Source organism: Glycine soja, chromosome 10 (assembly GCF_004193775.1).
Source record: "Glycine soja cultivar W05 chromosome 10, ASM419377v2, whole genome shotgun sequence".
In the NCBI taxonomy this organism is placed as follows: domain Eukaryota; kingdom Viridiplantae; phylum Streptophyta; class Magnoliopsida; order Fabales; family Fabaceae; genus Glycine; species Glycine soja.
Genome location: NC_041011.1, coordinates 2730268 through 2749362, shown reverse-complemented (window position 1 = coordinate 2749362; position 19095 = coordinate 2730268). Strand labels below are relative to the sequence as shown.

At 31.7% G+C, this 19095-nt stretch overlaps 1 protein-coding gene, 1 long non-coding RNA gene and 1 pseudogene across 3 annotated transcripts; 1 reads left to right on the top strand and 2 right to left on the bottom strand.

Moving 5' to 3' along the window:
- Positions 1-1815: 1815 nt before the first annotated feature.
- Positions 1816-2978, top strand: LOC114370188 (annotated as a pseudogene).
- A 3265-nt stretch (positions 2979-6243) lies between these two features.
- LOC114370708 lies at positions 6244-7753 on the bottom strand. The gene is made up of 2 exons (XR_003657907.1): positions 6821-7753; positions 6244-6621 (listed from the first exon to the last, which is right to left on the bottom strand). It is a non-coding gene; the product is annotated as an uncharacterized LOC114370708 (long non-coding RNA).
- A 5303-nt stretch (positions 7754-13056) lies between these two features.
- Positions 13057-18366, bottom strand: LOC114371195. 2 transcript variants are annotated; one of them, XM_028328634.1, is made up of 3 exons: positions 14583-18366; positions 13692-14365; positions 13057-13374 (listed from the first exon to the last, which is right to left on the bottom strand). In XM_028328634.1, the coding sequence occupies exon 1, from the start codon at positions 17518-17520 to the stop codon at positions 14836-14838; it is 2685 nt and encodes an 894-aa protein (XP_028184435.1). In that variant the 5' UTR covers positions 17521-18366; the 3' UTR covers positions 13057-13374; positions 13692-14365; positions 14583-14835. The 2 variants fall into 2 exon arrangements, with proteins under 2 accessions (XP_028184435.1, XP_028184434.1); XM_028328633.1 differs by lacking the exon at positions 13057-13374 and adding an exon at positions 13601-13621.
- Positions 18367-19095: the final 729 nt, after the last annotated feature.

Genomic DNA, 19095 nt, shown 5'->3' with positions numbered 1-19095 from the left:
CATATTATATAAAAGTATACACAAGTCTTAAAAAAAGAGCAAGCAATTAAGTTTGGACAAATATAAACAAATTCATTATAAAGCTAGAATGTAGAGAAAGATGATGTGGGAGGTGTGAATGGATATCAGGGGTTCTTGTACTCGTATCTATATTTAAGAAAAAGACTCATATTTTTTTTTTGTGCTAAGAAATTTAGGGAGAGGGTCCAAGACAGAGAAAGACTGATATTTGAAGTTGCATAATTAACAACTTTAGTATCTATATTCTATACTGAGGTTTAAAAATCAATTTGGTTATTAAATTGCTGAAAGTCAATTTCACTCAAGGTTCAACATTAAGTTTTTGTAACTTCAAAAGAAGGGTCAACATTAAGTTTCATTAAATAAAAAAAATAACAAAATATACATAACTTTATAAAGTTTTTTTTGAAGAAACGTAACTTTATAAAGTTAAAAATTAAATTCCATTAATAAAGGTCTATTTAAGGTGAGGATTTAGTCTTCTAGATAAATTTTATTAACCTAATGTTTGGAAATATCCCAATAATGATATTTTTTATTAAATAATAGAAAATATTAAACGTATTTAACTAGATTGTCATCAACTATGCTAGTTTACCCAATTTAAAATTAAACTTGTTTGGTTTTATGCTGATTTTACGCAAATTTTATCAGGACTAACTAAACTATTTGAGCAAAATATATTGATACTCATGAAGTTATGTGAGATTGTACAAACTTCTTTTTTTTTTCATCCCTACTAAATACTAGTCACTGTATCTTATAATTGTTTGAAAAACACTAATCACCTTATTTGTTTAAAAATATTACATCATATTTTGATATAATGAAAATTTTATTATTATTAAATTATAAGTGTGAAATGAAATCTCATATTATATAGAAATAAGAAAATTGAACATCATATAATTAAATACAAGATCTATAAACTTAAGTTTAAGATTTTAGATTAAAGTATAATGCCAATTCCATTTACGTGAATATGAAATATTAATGTAATTTAGTAACTACTTTAATGTCTAATAACAAATGTATCTACTAACTCTTTACTTGCATTTAATTAAATAGAATATTCTTACTCTTAATATATATAATAAGGCAAGAATGTTATTTTAATATTAATTCTAATGATGATTAGGTTATAAAACAAAAAAAAAACATCAATTAGTTCTTACTTAAAAAATATTTTAAAATCTTAATTATAAAATATAAGAAAATTGCGTAATTGCCCAAAATCTTATATACGAATGAAATAACGTGTATGCACGTGCGTACGTACACCGGAGATTAATACTTTCTTTCTTGGCTAATTGCCCAAATCTAAATATTGATTCATTTGGGGACAAAAGAGGTTTACTTATTGCTGATAAATTTTGTTGATATTCATTAGAAGTTGCTCAAATTCTCACCGATACCATTCCTTGCATGCGTGCAACCATATATGATTACTTTTATAGTTGGGAGTTGGTACAAGAAAGAATTGAAGTTCGTAAAAACTTCATGACGAATTCTTACATTCAATAGTCGAATCCTGTGCACCCTTCTGGAAAAATTCCAGTTTGAATATACTTAGAAATTCTAGCGAACGTGCTTTAAAGCAAAGTGAAACTCATCTATAAAAGTTGCCCCCACAACACATCTATAAAAGCAAAGTGAAACTCAAGGAACATAGCATTACAAGACAAAATTAAAATTGCTCTCCATATTTGCAATAACCAAATTTACACTATTAGAGTTTTGTGGTTAATTTCCACTTCAGTTGAGGCTAGCTAGCTGCTCAGCAAAATATATACAATGGCAAATGCATGGACAGAAGATCAAATGGCTATATTCCATGAAGCCTTTGACGTTGTTGACAAGGACTCCCACGGTGTGCTCTTCTGCACATTATTAACCTATATATATATATATATATATATATATATATATATATATATATATATATAAATGTTGATATATATTGTTTAATGTCATTTGATGGTTAATTTATAAAGGGCATTTTTATATAGTTAACTAACTTCTTTTGAAAATGTTTGTGATGATGTTTAGGTTTCATTACGGTGGACGAACTGATATCCATTGTCCGATCATTAGAAGGAAACGCAACAAAAGAAAAAAATTCAAGAAATGATTAGTGAAGTCGACATTAATGGAAATAGCCTGAGTGTAAATTTTGAAGACTTTTTGAAAATTATGGGAAGGACAATAAAGGTAACAAATAGAAATCTGTCAAAAACTTGAAAGAAAGGAAGGGTGGGGTGGGGAGGGGGATAATCTTACTGAGGAAAATCTGCCATTATTAGTTGTTAATTTGATATAAAATGTCGTGATATTAAGTGTCAATTTAATTGTCATTATTAAAAACATGACTGAGGAAAATTTGTCACTATTTATATTGATAATATATATAACTGCTTAAGCAAAGGTCATGATATATATTAATTGTCAATTTTGTTAGGAAAATCTGACTGAGGAGCTAAAAGACTCGTTCAAAGTATTTGACAGGGATAATGATGGATATATATCAGCAACTGAGGTAAACAACCTTGCCATGCAGCTCAATCTGCATTTCTGCACCTTCCATGCATGCGTACTAAAATAACCCTGCTTTATATAATGGGTCGGCTAACCAGAGTTCCTTAATTAAGACACTGATTAAGGATTATTTATTGTAAAAATCATATAAGAGGGAAAAAAATTTATGAATAACATAATTTTACTCATCTTAACAAAAATCTATTTCTATTTTCTTAATTAATCAGTGTTCTCGTTGTTAACATTTGTCTTATAAAAAATGACTAAAATGAGACTTTTTTTTATAGCTGAGACAAGTAATGGTGAAATTGGGAGAGAGGCTAACAGACGAAGAAGTTGAACAAATGATTAGAGAAGCAGATTTGGATGGAGATGGTCGAGATAGCTATGAAAAATTTCTGAGGTTTATGACGTTAAATTGATCCATCTCATTTCAATTTGGAAGTCTCCGAGGACAAAGTGACACATTGACTTTTCTTTTTTTATTAATTATATTGATCCATTGACTTTTTCTTTAAACCATTCTCTTCTTTTGTATTATTATGACAATACTGTGGAAATGTTTATTCCCTTCCTCTTTCAGCCTTGACTCCGTCATCTAACCACGTGCCGTTTGTATATTTATCATAATTGTATAATTTATGTAATATTGAATGATGAAGTGATAATTAATGTATTGTCTAACATATATATTAATGTGATTTATTTAAATTTTTTATCAATCATGATTGTAATACTTGGAGAATCAAAACTTTAAATCATGTCAAGTGCGGTCAACATGTGTTAGAAAACATGCTAGAAGCGATAGGAATTAAACCTTAAACCAATTATTATTAACTTGAAATAATCTTGTGTAGTTGGCTCAAAATATATTTTTAATATTTTAAATATATGCTAAACTTTGATTTTGTATAATCCCTTAAATTTAAATGGTCTATTTTGGTCTTTCATTTTATGGAAATATCTCTTGTGTGTTTATTTTCATTTACACCGTTAACTTCAACGAACGACAAAAATTTCATGTTATCTACTTACATGTTATATGGATCCAGACGTGACCTAAGGTTTTCACGTCATATGTTGGACAAAGATTAAAACTTAACATTTTTAAAAAGTTAAAAATAAATAATTCAAAAATTAGTAACATTTATGTTGGAAATGTTATAAAAAAATAGTAGTATTTTACCACGTTAGTGAATGTTAGCAAAAGTCAAAATATATAGTAGTGAATAGTCATATTTCGTGCAAAAAGGTTAGTGCCTACGATTTGGTTTACCCTCATCATATGTTTCAAGTTTCATCAATTGTGCAATAGTTATTCTCTATACAAAGTAAAAAATTTGTGGAAGTCGAATAGCTAAATTTACTGCCTAGTTTATTTTTGTATGTTAATAGTTGAATTCTTTTTTTTACCTATGACATAATGAGATGAAAAGATCACATTTTTTTTTACTGCAAAAAGATCACTAAATTATGCACCACTAATAAATTACTATAAATAGATTCATTACATTCTTTTTTGTCATGTGTTGATTCAATAGAAATAGTATTGACATGTGTTGTTTCACCTTGATTCTCGATGACAAACAAATTATTTAACCTAGAGTTATAAAAGAAGACATTAATTTTTTTATCAGCAAATATATATATATATATATATATATATATATATTGCACAAGTTGTGGTAGAACAATATACATAAACAGAACCCGCATAAGCGGTCTCTGACAGTCTGAAGACATTCTAAGAACATCATCTCTAAGAGGACATTGATTTTAGACTAAACTTATAACAACACTCTTGAGATTTTTTGAAATTACAAATAGACTCTTTTATTTTTATCATTACAAAAACCTCTTCTAAAGATATATTTTAATAATTTTCAAATAATTAAAAAGGTTCATGTAAAAAAATGAAGAGTATTACGTGTAATTTCAAGAAACTCCAGAGCGTATTACTAATTTACTCTTGATTTTAATAGTTCTATAGTATATTCATGCCCAATTGCCCATGATGCCCAGTAACACTCGTTATTGAATTAAATGTTATCATATTTTTTTATTAAAAAATATTTTTTAGTTTTGTTATTTTTTATTAATAGAAGATTTAATCGTGATCTTTTCTTCTTTTTCTTGTTTTTTAATCATCCCATCAACTGTATGTCAATTATATGAATGGGCGGAAATTAGAAAATAGACTGGATTATTTTTACAGAATAAAAATAAGAAAAAGACTGGTTTATTTTGGGTGAACTTACTTTTACGGATTCAAATTTCACTTATCACCAGTAAAGTTGAAAGTTGAATTTATTTAATCACTGCTAACCTATGACGCGTTCGAGCGAGTTTATTTTTTTTTTTATTATTAGCTAACACAGTAACACTATATTAATTTAAATATAAATCCAAATTGAACACCATAAAAATATAATAATAATTTAGTATAATATAAAAAGTATTATTTGTATAATTGTTTTTTTGTCTAATCTCTCATGCACGTACATCATTGATATATACATCTCATAATGATAAAGAGAATGAAGTAGACATAAAAAGTAATGATATGCTATAAATTATATAAATTATTGTATTTGTATAACAACTTTAAAAATAAAATATATTACCGAGTGAATATAGGAGCACACTGTTCAAGTTTAATTCAATGTTAATTTTACTTTTTGGTTTGTCACGATCTTAGACATTGTGGCAAGAGACCAAGGAAATCTAACTCCATTATTTGAACAAATGGCGAAAATTGTTATATAATTCTTGATACTTAATTTCCTTGTGTTTGGATCGAATCGAGAAATTTAAAATTCTGATAAATTTTAAATTATAATTATTTCAAATATTTTAATTATAATTTTTTTATTTTCAAAATTTTATATTTAGATAAAAAAAATTAAAATTATGAAGATAAAAAAAAAATGATTAATATACTAATTATATGTATTCCTCTCTCTATGCTCACACTAGATAGATATTTTAAAAATTCATATTCTTTGAAGAATAATGTAAAAAAAAATTCCAATTTCTCACCGTTTAAAAAAAAATTGAAATTTTAAATTTTTAATTATTTAAAATTTTATTTTAAAATTCCAAAATTTTAAATTTTTAATAAAAAAGCATTTAAATAATAAATTCTAAATTATAAAAATTTAAATTCTCTAATAAATTACTTTTTTCAATTAAAATTTTTTCTCAAAATTTTCTATCCAAACACAAACTCGTAGATAAAACAAAATATTGTAGCCAAAGATGAATAAAAAAAGACAATGTGGCCAGAATAATTCTAGCTCATTCCGATAAAGAAAAAACTGCGTAATTTATGAATAGAATACAATTTAATAATATTAATCATAAGGTCCGTTGAGGCCCCCCTTGTACACTGTTAGAATCACTCACACACAAAAGATAACGCGTATTCTCCAGTGGAAATTGTACTTCCAAACATGGTGCACCGACAACCACAAATCAACCCCCACCATACAGAAACAACAAAATATTGTTTATGCCATGCACGCCTCAAATCGCTTAACTTGTCATGCACTAGACAGAAATTCTGCACAATTCACATCACATGGTTGCAGCATCAAGATTTAACGGTTATGTACGAAGTGAGGTAACAATGTTCATAACGTTTCAACGTAAGGAAGTGGTAACAATGCATTAAAATAAGAGTACAAATAAAAGCCATGAATGTAAATCTAAATTGCAAATCAACATGCAAGTTCTATTCTCTATTATTACAAAACAATACTATTTATGCAGTTATACTTTCAGATGTTCAAGGATGTCATGAAGCTGCTAAACGCAGTTGACATTGTTTATAAGCACAACAAAACCGTTACGAAAAGAACATCCTCTAGTGTCAAGTCCCTAGCTAATATACAAGGTTTTAACTGTTGGCGACCGCAATTGGAATCAATTTTTTCTGTGATTTCCAGCGATATCAAAAAGCACAATGAAACCGCAATACAACCGCCACCCTTGCTAATATCTAAAGCTTGTGCAGATCTCCAGCTCCATGTTTTGGGGTACTTCAAACAGCTACACACATTTCATCTGTGGTTGGAACCATAAATCCAAAGGGTTCCCAAACCAATATTAGTAGTGATGGCGGAGCAAACCAATCATCATTAAAATCAACGGAAAGATTAGAAGACATACAAAGGAAAAAAAGAAGCAAGTGAAAGAGAAAGTTATATGGGGCGTGCCTGACAAAATAGAAACGGTGAAATAAGTGTTTTACAGATATACTCACCTTGTACTTCCAAACACGGTGAAATAAGTGCTTTACAGACATACTCACCTTTTACTTTTAGGTAGATAGCTAGGTTTGTGTAATTGTTTAGGTCTGAGATTTTGATAGGAATATATCGGTCTCCAAATAGGAAGGAGTGAGGCTAGCACAGCATGACCTAGTGAGGGTTAGCACTCTCTGGCTCCCACTAACCAAAGCTAGATCATGCTGGCAGCTTCACTTTTTCCCTTGTGACCCTTTTTTCACCACAAAAACATTGTAATCTCCGAGTTCACCACTTACATATAGTTGTACACAAAAAAGAAACACATGGAAACCACAAAAGACAAACTGAGGAATGTAGATCAAACACTTTGAGCATTTGAAAATGCACTGTAGTACTGCAGTACAAACACCTTGAGCCATGCAGTTAAAATAAGCTATGGAGGAGAATTAAGAGGAGGGGAAGGAAAACCCAAGAGAGGGTGAAAGGACAAGATTGGTTTCATTCCAAACTTGTAATGCAGAAAACAAAGAGATGAATAGCTGGAAGAAATATAGACACACAAAGGGACATAAACTAAGGGCTAGACAGGAAAAAACTAAACTAAACTCAGTAATGTCAAAAACCACATGGTGGTGCAGTAGAGTATATATGGAAAAAGTGAAAACTGAAAAATGTAAAGGAGAAAAGGTTGGGGGAAGGTGTTGAGAGACATAACCCATCTTGTGTAACAGTGAATTAAAAGATGCACAGTGAAATGAAGAGAGAGCACAGCACAGCTAAGAAAGTATTGAAAGGGAACATGCATGATGAGTTGTCTTGGTTAGCTATTGGGGTCAGAAAAATGATAGATAGATATAGAGCCATGGCTACTTAGCTACTAGGGCGGCATGGCAGTGGAGGGATCCTGACTCTCTCAGCCTTTTCTTCCTCTGCTGCATTATATTTTATGAAATGTTGTGGTATTTTTTCTAATACCCTCTCTCAAATCTTTTTTATAATTACTTAAAAATCATTAATTTTAATAGGATTTTATTTTTCTTTTAATATAAATAATGGAAGAGAATCATCAATAAAAAATAAAATTATAAAAATGATAATTTTTTATAAAGTTTAATCATTTATAAAGAGAATTTTTTAAAAAAATTAAAATACCGCTAACATTTTTCTTTTATGTGTGTCTCATATTATATCAATTAAAATTTTATATTTTCATGTATAAAATAAATGAAATTAATCATCTCACTGTATATCAACATGTTGCAACATATCATGTGTGTTAGGTGCTAAGCTAAGCACCTTATATATTATGAGAAAGAGAAGAGAAGATAGTAGTATAATATAAATAAGGTCGCATTCATTGAGACTAAATAAATTGACTGTTGATAGTTGTGGCTGGAGACAAAAAGGCAGAGCCCCTACACACTAGACTACTACAATTATTGGGGTGCGGAACAAAAGAAGAGAGGGTGGGTTTAGAATTTCTATGCAAAAAATTTGGCTGGGTTTGGATGTGGTTGTTCCTTTCTTTCTCTCTCCGGCTGTTTATTGCACAAGTGTAGTGTGATCAACCTCAGCTGTCAATTCATGTTTCGGGTTACTTCAATTCAATCCTTGTTTTTCAGTTTCCACTTCCCAGCAATCGAGAAAAGCAACAAATTAATACACTTATCCCTCTCCCTTTAGTACGATCATCACACTGTGCTCACTCCTCACTCCACCCTTTTGATTTCAATCCATTGCTCCTCGTCAACCAGACATCAACCATAACACAACCTATTGATTTGTTAATTATTCTATAGTAACTTTGTTCATATTTTTTTTAGAGTAAAGGGTATTAGGCCCCTCTAAATTTTACTCTTTTTTAAAAATAGATATTCTAAATCTTAATTTTTTTAATTAATTGTTAAATTTTGTTTCTTTTGTAAATTGACACCATTAATTTTAAATTTATTATGGCTGATATTTATAATTTATCCTTAAAATACTTTTTAGATAATTTTTATATTAAATAAAAATACTAAAAAAATCAGTTCAATCAAGAACACTCTTAAATTATTATTTATTGTCTTACATATAGTATACATGAGAATGTTTTAATAATTCTACAATAATTCCATTGGACTACAATATTATTCGCAAATCATTAGCGAAATCAGTATTTTCAAGGAAATTTATACAAATGACACTCATAATCTCTTATTAAGATCAAAACTAAAAAATAATTAATAATATTAAATTTATAATAATTTGTATAATTTTCATAAAAAATATGATTAACATTTTGAAGGAAATCTATACAAATGAAGACAGAATTTTCACACAAAAAGTCCACACGAAATATTATATGGTCACGTTACGTTTCAAAATATAGATTGATGTAAAATCTGACCATCTTCATTTTCAACAAGGCTAACATTTTCTCTCTTGAAACGAGAATATTGAATTTCCTTATTATATTACCGTATAGTTATTCATTTTGTAATTGTAATTATTCTCTTCATTTTAAATTTTTCACAAATTTTGAAAATAATAGATAACATAGTTATTAAAATTATTCAACTAAAATATTCTTACTTTCTTTATTAATTTCTATAAATATATTATTAAGTGCCTCAAGTCAAGACAATACTGTACTATTTATTTGAGGGTAAAATTGAAATAAAGTTGTAATATATCAATCAATATTAAAAAAATCCTAAAAATCGATTAATTTGAAATAGAAAGAATAACATTTTATCATGCAAATAGTACCAAAGAGCGTGGCCTTTTCATCATTATGGGCAATTTTTTTTCTAATTTAAGAAATGAAGGTAGTTTTTAAATTATTTACCAAGATAAGTTACATGAAAGATTACGTTTCAGATACAAAAGTTATAAGATTTTTAGAATATTTTTTTAATAAAGTCGTAAACTATTTTATAATTTTTCTTATTTTACTAATTCTTATTTATTTTTTAAAATTAAATATAATAAAATTATATAGGACTACATAATTTTAAAGTAGCTAATAATCTTGTGACTTAAAGTCGTGAATGATCATTATTATTAACTAATCTAATTTTGACAATTCTGAAAAAATAAAAACATTTATTTAAATAATTTAAATAAGAAAATAATTTTTTTAAGAAAAAACTTCTTAAAATAAAAATAGCATAATATATTAAAATGAACGGAACAATACAAATTATCCACAAACATAAAAATAGAAAATACACACAATATTAATGATTAATTTAATTATATGGACAATTGCTACAATAATATTCTTCAGTTCTATACAATAAATATTTTTATAAAAATAGCCTATAAATCAAGTACAATTACATGAAAAATCATGACAAATATCTAAAAAAACTCATTATAGAACATCATTTCATTTTTAATATTTAAAAAAATGTGCATTACATTTTTTTTAATTTAAGTATTCTGTTTACATCTTTTTTTAGTTCTCTTGCAAATAATAATTAATAATATCAAAAACTAAATATAGAAAATAAATAAATTACAAATAATTACAAAAGATAAACAAGATAACTTTGAAGTTTAAGGAAATACACGTCTTTGAACTCGTAGGCCATCATATAACTTCAAAGTCATAACCTAAAAAAAAAAAAACTAAATTCATGATCATGAATATGATTTCCTTTAAAAAAAAAACAGAAGTATCAAAATTCATACAACTTTTATATCTTAAGTCTTAATTGTACATATGACTTACCCTGATATGCTAAGTAATTAAAAAACTGTCCCATTTAATAAATTAGAAAAAAAAAATTGCGCCCTAATGGTCAAAACCCCAAAGAGTGTTGGATTTACTTAAATTTTTTTCTACTTCTTAAATTACACTTTTCATTATACGCTTAACTAAAAATTACACCCACAAAAGATTAATTAGCCTTCAACTGAACCTAATGCTAATTCAAACACGCGTCTACTCCTTTAAGTTCAAGATACGGTGAATCACGGTTCAGATATCTGCTAAGAAAGATAAAGATACCCGTGGAAATTAAAAAAGAAAAAAAAAACTATCATGATAATGATAATTCTTGTATTTATTTAATGCTTTTCTATTAAAAGAAAGAGGCTATAACCGTAGAGGAATTAAGGTATGAATCCTTTCGCGAATTGGTGAGGGCATATTTCACAGCTGAGCCATTGCATGCGTGATAAAGATAAAGAGTTGTTTTTGTGACAGCTAAGTTCTGTGAACTCTGATCAAGCTCTGGGTATAGCTTCATAGACCTGTAACATATGGACAATCCAATTAATTTTCCAGTTGGTTGCGTTCGAGATCCCAATTTTATATGAGATGTTCACACAAATATGAAAACAGCTAAATACTCCGAATGTCCAATGTTGTCACACCAAAATAACACAACTAGCGGAAATTCTAATGTATTTTTTTAAGTGCAACAAACAATAAACTTGAATTGTTGCACAATAGTACAGTCAAATATATAAAATGATTATCCATTGCATTGCTTCATATTATCAACGGGGATGCTACTGTAAATCATGCTGCTTCCAGAATTATGGGTTATGATGTAGAGAGATGGTTAGTTTTTTTTTTTTTGTAAGAAGAGAGATGGTTAGTTGATATCACGCATAACAACGTAAGCCTTTATCATGACAAAAGGACTACAATTATTAAAAAAAGAGCAAATTATACTTGTAGTGAGCCTTTTCAAATTATATATAACGTCATTTTTTCTCTATTTCTAAACTAATCCTCTTAAAACATTAGACCAAGGCTCCCTTATATATTACATTAACACTCCATATTTAAGGAGGTTACTGTAATGGTTGAAAAGAATAGAAAATATTTGTGTGATTTCATGAAATATTAAGAATGTTTAGTGTAATTTATTTTAGAATGTGTTTGGATGGAGAAATTTAAAATTTTAAAAAATTTTAAATTCTAAGAATTTTAAATACTTCAATTGAAATTTTTTTATTTTCAAAATTTTGTGTTTGGATAAAAAAATTAAAATTATGAGAATGAAATAAATAAATAAAAAAAAAGAAAATATGGTTGATGTGTTAGTTATACGTGTTTCTCTATACTCACACCAAATCGATGTGTTAGGAGCTGAGACGGTAGAAAAAGAATTTCAATTTCTCACATTTTAGAAGAAAATTGAAATTCCAAATTTTTAGTTGTTTAAAATTCTGTTTTAAAATTTCAAAATTTTAAATTCTTCATTAAAAGCATCCAAACAATAAATTCTAAATTACAAAAATTCATAAATTATTTTCCTCAGTTAAAATTCTCTATCCAAACGCACTCTTAATAATTCACAGACCGGAGTGGATTGATCGTAGTAGTCTTCTAGTCCGTGATAGTAATGGGCCTTTCTCCCAAGATTTGTCTCCTTATGTTATTTTTTCCTTGGATCTTAGCCCATACTTCTATAAAGAAAAACATGAATACAAGTTTATTATTCTTTTTTGTACTACCTATATTGCTATCCGCATTCCCTCCCCAGTTCTTTTTTGGGAGAAGAAATTGAATGAGGGGAGGGGGAGAAATTATTTGCTTTCTTTGGTATAAAAGATTAGAGTGAAAATGATTTCAAAATATGAGACCTGCTCAGTATTATTTTTCACATATTTTCACTGGTCTCCATTTTTTTCATCATCTTTTCTCTATTTCATTTCAACCAAACAACTTCATTTATACTTTATTTCTCATCTATTCCCTCTCATCAATTTTATTTTCATTCACTCTATTTCTCTTCTCTCAAGACCATTAATGAAGTTTTCTTTCAATAATATCCTCATGCACAAGGGTTATGAGAGTTGGCTTGACAATGAAGAGAAAAAAGAGGGGAGGGATCATAGATTCGAATGTCTACATTAACAGAAACTAACTACAACCAATATTGGCCGTTAAAAGCATCCTCAAAGGCAAGTTTGGTTTCACTATTTCAAAATTTAAAATTTCAAAAGTCTTAAGTTTGATTTTAGAATGTGTAACAAATGAATATCTATGGTTTAATTCCAAAACGTGTAACAAAGGTTTCCACGAATATAATTCTAAAATATACAAATAAACTTTTGATAAAATGTGATTTAGTCCCCTTATTTAATATATATATCCTAAAAAAAATTTAAAAAAAATATTGTTAATAATATAAAATTATTTTACCCTATCATTCAATTATAAACTATCATGTATGATAATTTATTAATTGTTACAACAGTCATACCGAGAATGAAGCATGATTGGATGTGAGTGTACATTATCATGACCATTAAACTCTTATGTTTAATTCAAATATACAAATAAATTGGCACTTTCTTTTTAAACAAGTTACACCGTGTTTCATTATACGGAATGAATCCAGTAATCTAATTAATTCCATTTAATTAGAGTTAAATTTTCATCTCAATACTGAATTCTAATTACATTTAGTCAAATTTAATTAAAAAAATGGATATTCTTCAAACACTTTCCAAAATTGCTTCTAGGTCTTGGACATCCAACGTATCAGAATGAGTAGATTGAAAGCCCTGACATTTTTGTGATATTGAACTATGAATCGATATTCATGGACATTAGCAGCCTCTGCAGAATCAACATAAGAAATCAAAACTATCCAACACTGGCAACAATAAAAATTAACTTGCTCAACCCATGGTAAAAAGAAATATATTCAACCAGATTAAATGCAATAACTTTTGCGCGATGGCAATAAAGAATATGCACCCTACCTGTAAGAACCAAGGATTTCCACAATTTTCAATGCATAAGAAAGTAAAGACAAAGCCAGAAGAAAAGGGTAGATTTTTTCCCAGCAAAAGTTCCACACAACCTATAGATAGCAGAACAAATCAAGTGAGCATTAAAAAATAGCAAATAACAACAAACAATTTTGTACATACCTACTGACATGAGGCTTTCCTGATTGAACGGACCAGCATAGCAAACTTTTCAATCAAGTCTAAAAGTTTTAACTGCACCATACAAGCAAAAAGCAATAATGAACGAATCAGAACTCTTAACAGCACCAGCATTGTAAACACGCTCTTTATCAGGATTAATTGGACTTGATTTAGTCAATAAAAGATTGAGATGACTCATTCTCAATTGTCTGATGCTAAGGCGGAACCACTACTTCAAGGGCAAGTTCCAACTTCCAACATCAACTGCACGGCTTGTTTTTCATTCTCCACACACAAAAAGCCAGACTCAAAAAGAAGATCAAAGTCTGTGATGATATAATTGCATGCAACTTCATTGTATTAATAGCATTGTCAGATACTCCAGCAGTTACAACATGCATCAGGCACGTAAACACCTTAATGCAAACATTCAATGAAGATTGGTCCAAGTCCCCACTATCACTTTGGAGTCCGTGAAGTGTTGTAAGCAAAAGAGAAAAACTGGTGACTTCACCAAAAACCTTCTGGGCAGAATTATTAACTCCCAGGATCTGCCAATATTTCCATAATGTCACATTTTGTATCAAAGAAAGTCAATATTGGGATCCTGAGGCACTGGTAACCATTCCACTTTACAAAATTTCAACCAACACACCTAATTCTTCAGGATGAGCCTGGTAAAAGTTACAATTAATAGTTAGATAATCATCATGAAGATTTTAAGTGAAACAACAGCACGAGTAATTTTGTAGGCAGGATGCATCCCAAGAAATTCAGGGCATTAAAGAATTATCATTTTCTGATTAATAACACACATATTATGAGCCAATTATTGCACAAACTCAGTCAAAAATTAAAAATCAGAAAAATGTTGAGAGAATGTCAAAAAACCTGAGGTATCTTCAGTTATAGGACATGACAAGATCCTGAGGAACCCTGAACGATTTACATCAGACACCAGAAAAGGGAATATCATAGTCACACCACTAGCTGAGCAAATTGAAGCTTGATTAGCCTCAACTTTTTTCAAAGATACCATGCAGGAGTCCAAGGCAATATCAATTGTAGCTCCAACTTCATAAATAGGGAGCTTCCCAGAACCAAAACCCATAACTACTTTTTTCAATAAAGGAGAGATCAACGGTTAAGTACTTTTTTCAAATCTAGATTGAATACAGAATTCCTTATATGAATCAAAATTGTTTTGCCATTTCAACATCTGTCTCTTCAATAGATTGCATGCCTTTAAACCTTGAGGTTCAAGCTTATTCACAGGAGCAGCAAACCTCAACTCAACAGGGCAAAGATCATCAAATATCTCTTGTCCAACAGACTCAGTCTTCTCATTGGACTTCTTCTCTGGAACATGAGAAATGAATGTATCATAAATTGTATTGCTATAAACAGACTTTTCCCGTACAAGGTCTGTGGCAGATGAGTTGAATGCAATTGGATGGTATAACAAAAAAGATTTTGGTTTTGAAGAACCAACCCAGGTTTCCTCTCCATCTTCAGCAAGGGAGACTGCATGATCATCAAGGTGTGCAGGGCCATAAGCTGAAACAGCGATCTCACCAGCCACCTGCATAACTTCTTTGTATTTGAGGCCAAGCTCTGCTTCTACTGAAAATGCGTCTCCTTCCAAATTTGAGTACCCATTGCGAAATTCATTAAGCACAAGTAGAACAGGAAAAGGAATAACTGGGCCCACAATGTCTTCATTGCCGTGGGGTGATGATTTCCTTAAAAAGAATGGAGGCAATTGAGGAAGGTCAGGAACAGCTAAAAATTCCAAAGCTATCTTATTTTGGTCCAGGTCTCCAACTACTTTATGACATTCAGCATAACTCAAAAACGCCAACTGTAATAGTTCCATAGGTAAGTCAACCCACAATCTTCTCAAAGCAACCTCATGTAAGCTTGCTGGTAGCTTGACATCATTAAAAACAGAAGTAACTGCTGGATATGATCTTGATTGGCCAAACCCACAAGCATTTAATTTCTCACACAATAACTCATGCACTTCATCACAAAAGGGCTCCTCGTCCTGAGCATCCATACAGTTCTTTTCTAGTTTTTTAACCAGAAATCGAGAAAGATCACCCCCTGCATATTCATAAAGGAAATCTAATTTTAAGTAGTGAAAATATTTCCGAAATTTGTATTTCTCATCACTCTCGGGATACAGTAAGTGTCTGTCCAAACAAAACACTTGATCATGGAAATCTTTCATGTTTCTAGCCTGCGTCCAAGAGGCATGATATCTCTGCAATTCAAACCTTCCTGATGACATTAGCCTTATGAGTGTAAAACCCCCATTTTCATCCGGTTCACACAGTAATGCAGCAAGGTCATTGCTTAAAACCCCAAATCCCAAAACTATCTCTTTCTTTAGCTGCCAATCAACCCACTCAGGAAGAGCATCTTTTGAGAACTCTTTCCTTAAGAGACAACTCCCACAATGACACTCATGACCAGATAATTTGATTTCAAATGGAAGCTCCCAAGCACAGATGTTTGGATTAATCTTCGAAGTAACAGATCCTTTACGAAACGGCAATATAGAGCCATAGCAGAAGATATTGAACTCACAATTCCAAAATGATCCCAACACAATACAGAACCCAGATTCAGAAGCCAACTTAAAAGCATCATCCCTCGAGTGGGACCTCAAATTAGACAAGCTCAATACAGACATGAAGCAAGGTCCTTCAATCCCATGCATCCACTGCAACACTGGCACCAAAGGCTTCCTCATGTCACAGAGAAGCAACAGACTGGTAGAAGCCACAGCAAAGTAAAAATCGTCAGGACCAACCCTTGATAATGCAAGAAACCGCTCATTTCCACCCGGAGCATACATTCGCAGCGTCTCAATCTTCATCAAGCAACTCACACTACACTCCTTCAGCCTGAAATCAACTAAGAAAACAGCGTCAGAACGCGCAACAACAAAAACCCTGGGGTGCCAACTAAACTCACAACTCAACCACACCGTGTTGTTTACCGAAAAACCCAAGTCATTCCATGGTACTTTCAACCTAGTCCCCTTGAATGCAGCACCCGTAGTGTCATGAGATTCCAAATCAAACAAGAACAACTGTCCATTTTCCAACAAAACTAGACTCTCTTCCAATATATGAGGACTCCAACAAGCATGAACCACAGGGCAAGTCTTAAACGTTTTACCACCCAAATAAAACACACTAGGTCTATCCAAAACGGAATTGTGCTTCACAGCGAACCAGTGAACGGAATAGAGAGCGGAAGCCAACAGATACCCGATAACATGAGATTCATTGAAGAGACCAGAATCAGCAACGGGGTTCACCGAAATGTTCAAGATGCGGTGCGCGGAGCCGGTGGAAGCACGAAAAACATCGCCGTTGGAGTCAAGCAGAATGTCCAAGCGCGAATCCTTGACGGCGAGAATGAAGAAGCCGAGTTTGTCGTCGTTGGCGCCAGTGGGGAAGAAAACGACGGCGTTTGGACGGTTAGGGTAATAGAGGAGGTGGAGGCGGTTGCGGAGGAAGAGGGAAGCGGCGTCGTTTTGATTGGGGAAAGAGAAGAGGGAGGCGACGGAGGAAGCGGTGGAGGGGAGAATGGAGTGAGGGTGGGAAGTGAGGAGGAAGCGGGAGGGAAAGAGATGGGGAGGGAGATGGAGACAGGGTACGAGAGAGGGGGAAGAGAAGAGAACGGAGAGGGAATTAGGGTTAGGGTTGAAGAGGAGGGGGCCGAGAGGGAGAGAATGGGAACGGGACAGAAGAAGTGGGGATACTGTGGATGCTCCTGTTGGGAAGAATGACTTCCATTCTTCTGAGAGTTCCATTGCAATCGCTGAGGCGGCACCTCCGAATGTTCCACCACCACGGCTTTATCACTGCGGCGGAGTTGGCTCACTCCATGGCCAACCTAGGACACGCGCTCTGCACTGCTGCTTTAGAATTTTTTTAATATGTGAGAAATGTTAGGGTAACCTTTACTTATTCAATAGTTCTTTCAGTCATTTCACCGAACACCTTCACTGCATCGCGCAAAGAGCCACACTTTCCTTACTTGTGCACGAGCTTGGTGGCCAGAAACACCGAAAGGTGAGATTTTAGCAAACGGGCATGCAACTGTTGGCCTTGTGGGAGGGCTTTCTCGGCGGCGCAGAGGTCGAGGAGGAGAGAATGCGCGTGTTCGAGACGAGAGGGGGTTGCGAGTGGGTGAGCGGAAAGGAGGGTTGAGGATTGAAAAGCGGGTTTAAGTGTTCCTTGATTGAGGGGGTTGACGGAGATGGGATTGAGAGGAAGAGGTGCGAGGATTGAAGTGGACATGGTGATGGTGCATGCGTGAAGGTGCACTGTGCCGCACCTAAACAAAGATCTCATGCAATCCAACAACATAAGACGCGGAACAGGGAACACCGGAACACCAAATTGAAGTGATAAATAAAGATTTTTTTTTTCCCTACGTAGTGCTATATAAAATTGCGAATCAGTATATGTATATTTAAAAAAAAAAACTTATAGAACTGAAAGACACCTCAATACTATCACACAATCACACAAGATGTCAATGACATGATGAGACTGCCAACAAAGGTCAACCTAGAGAATCATTATACAAGTTTGAATTGCAAGTAATTCGACCTAATAGCAACTATTTAATTAACCCTTAGGCGTCATGAGATCTTTAGGAGAGGGTTGCCCACCAACTTCAAGCAGGGAAAATGGGCATTAGGGAAATGTGATCTACAACTATGGTAGAATGAGGAACACATCCAATATTATTGGACAAGACACAAATGACATATTGAGATTGTCAATAGAGACTCACTTAAAAAATTCCTACGAATCACAAATAGTTTTTGTCAACTTGCCATTATTCAACTAGTCCATGGGTACTAAGGGATCTGCAAGAAAAAGATGGTCCACCAAGCAGGAAGTGAAGTCAGGGGAACACGATCCACCTCCAACAGAAAGATGAAAGATGGTTGTGAATTCTTAACAACTTGTACCACCTTGCATTAACAATTTTTTATATTTATTTGGAGAATAGAATTGAGAACATACACAATTTATTAATTGTACGTTAATATAATATTAAAAAAAACATAATAATTTTGTTAGATGTTAGACTTATTTAAAAAATAAAAAACTTAATTTTCCTTGCTTAATCGAAGACCTCCAAGATTTATGTGATTCAACTCCTCTAAAGTGAGTAATATTAATTGTTTATATTTAATTTATACTATAATGTTATTGTTACAGTGTATCAGTATGATGTACGTCAAATGCCTCTAACATGAGGAGATCAGAGTGGCATCTGAGAAAGTATGCAACTCTTGAAATTACGATTACAAACGCCATAATTGTGTTTGGCTACACGTCCTTAACTCACGTAAAAGTAAAAATTCACA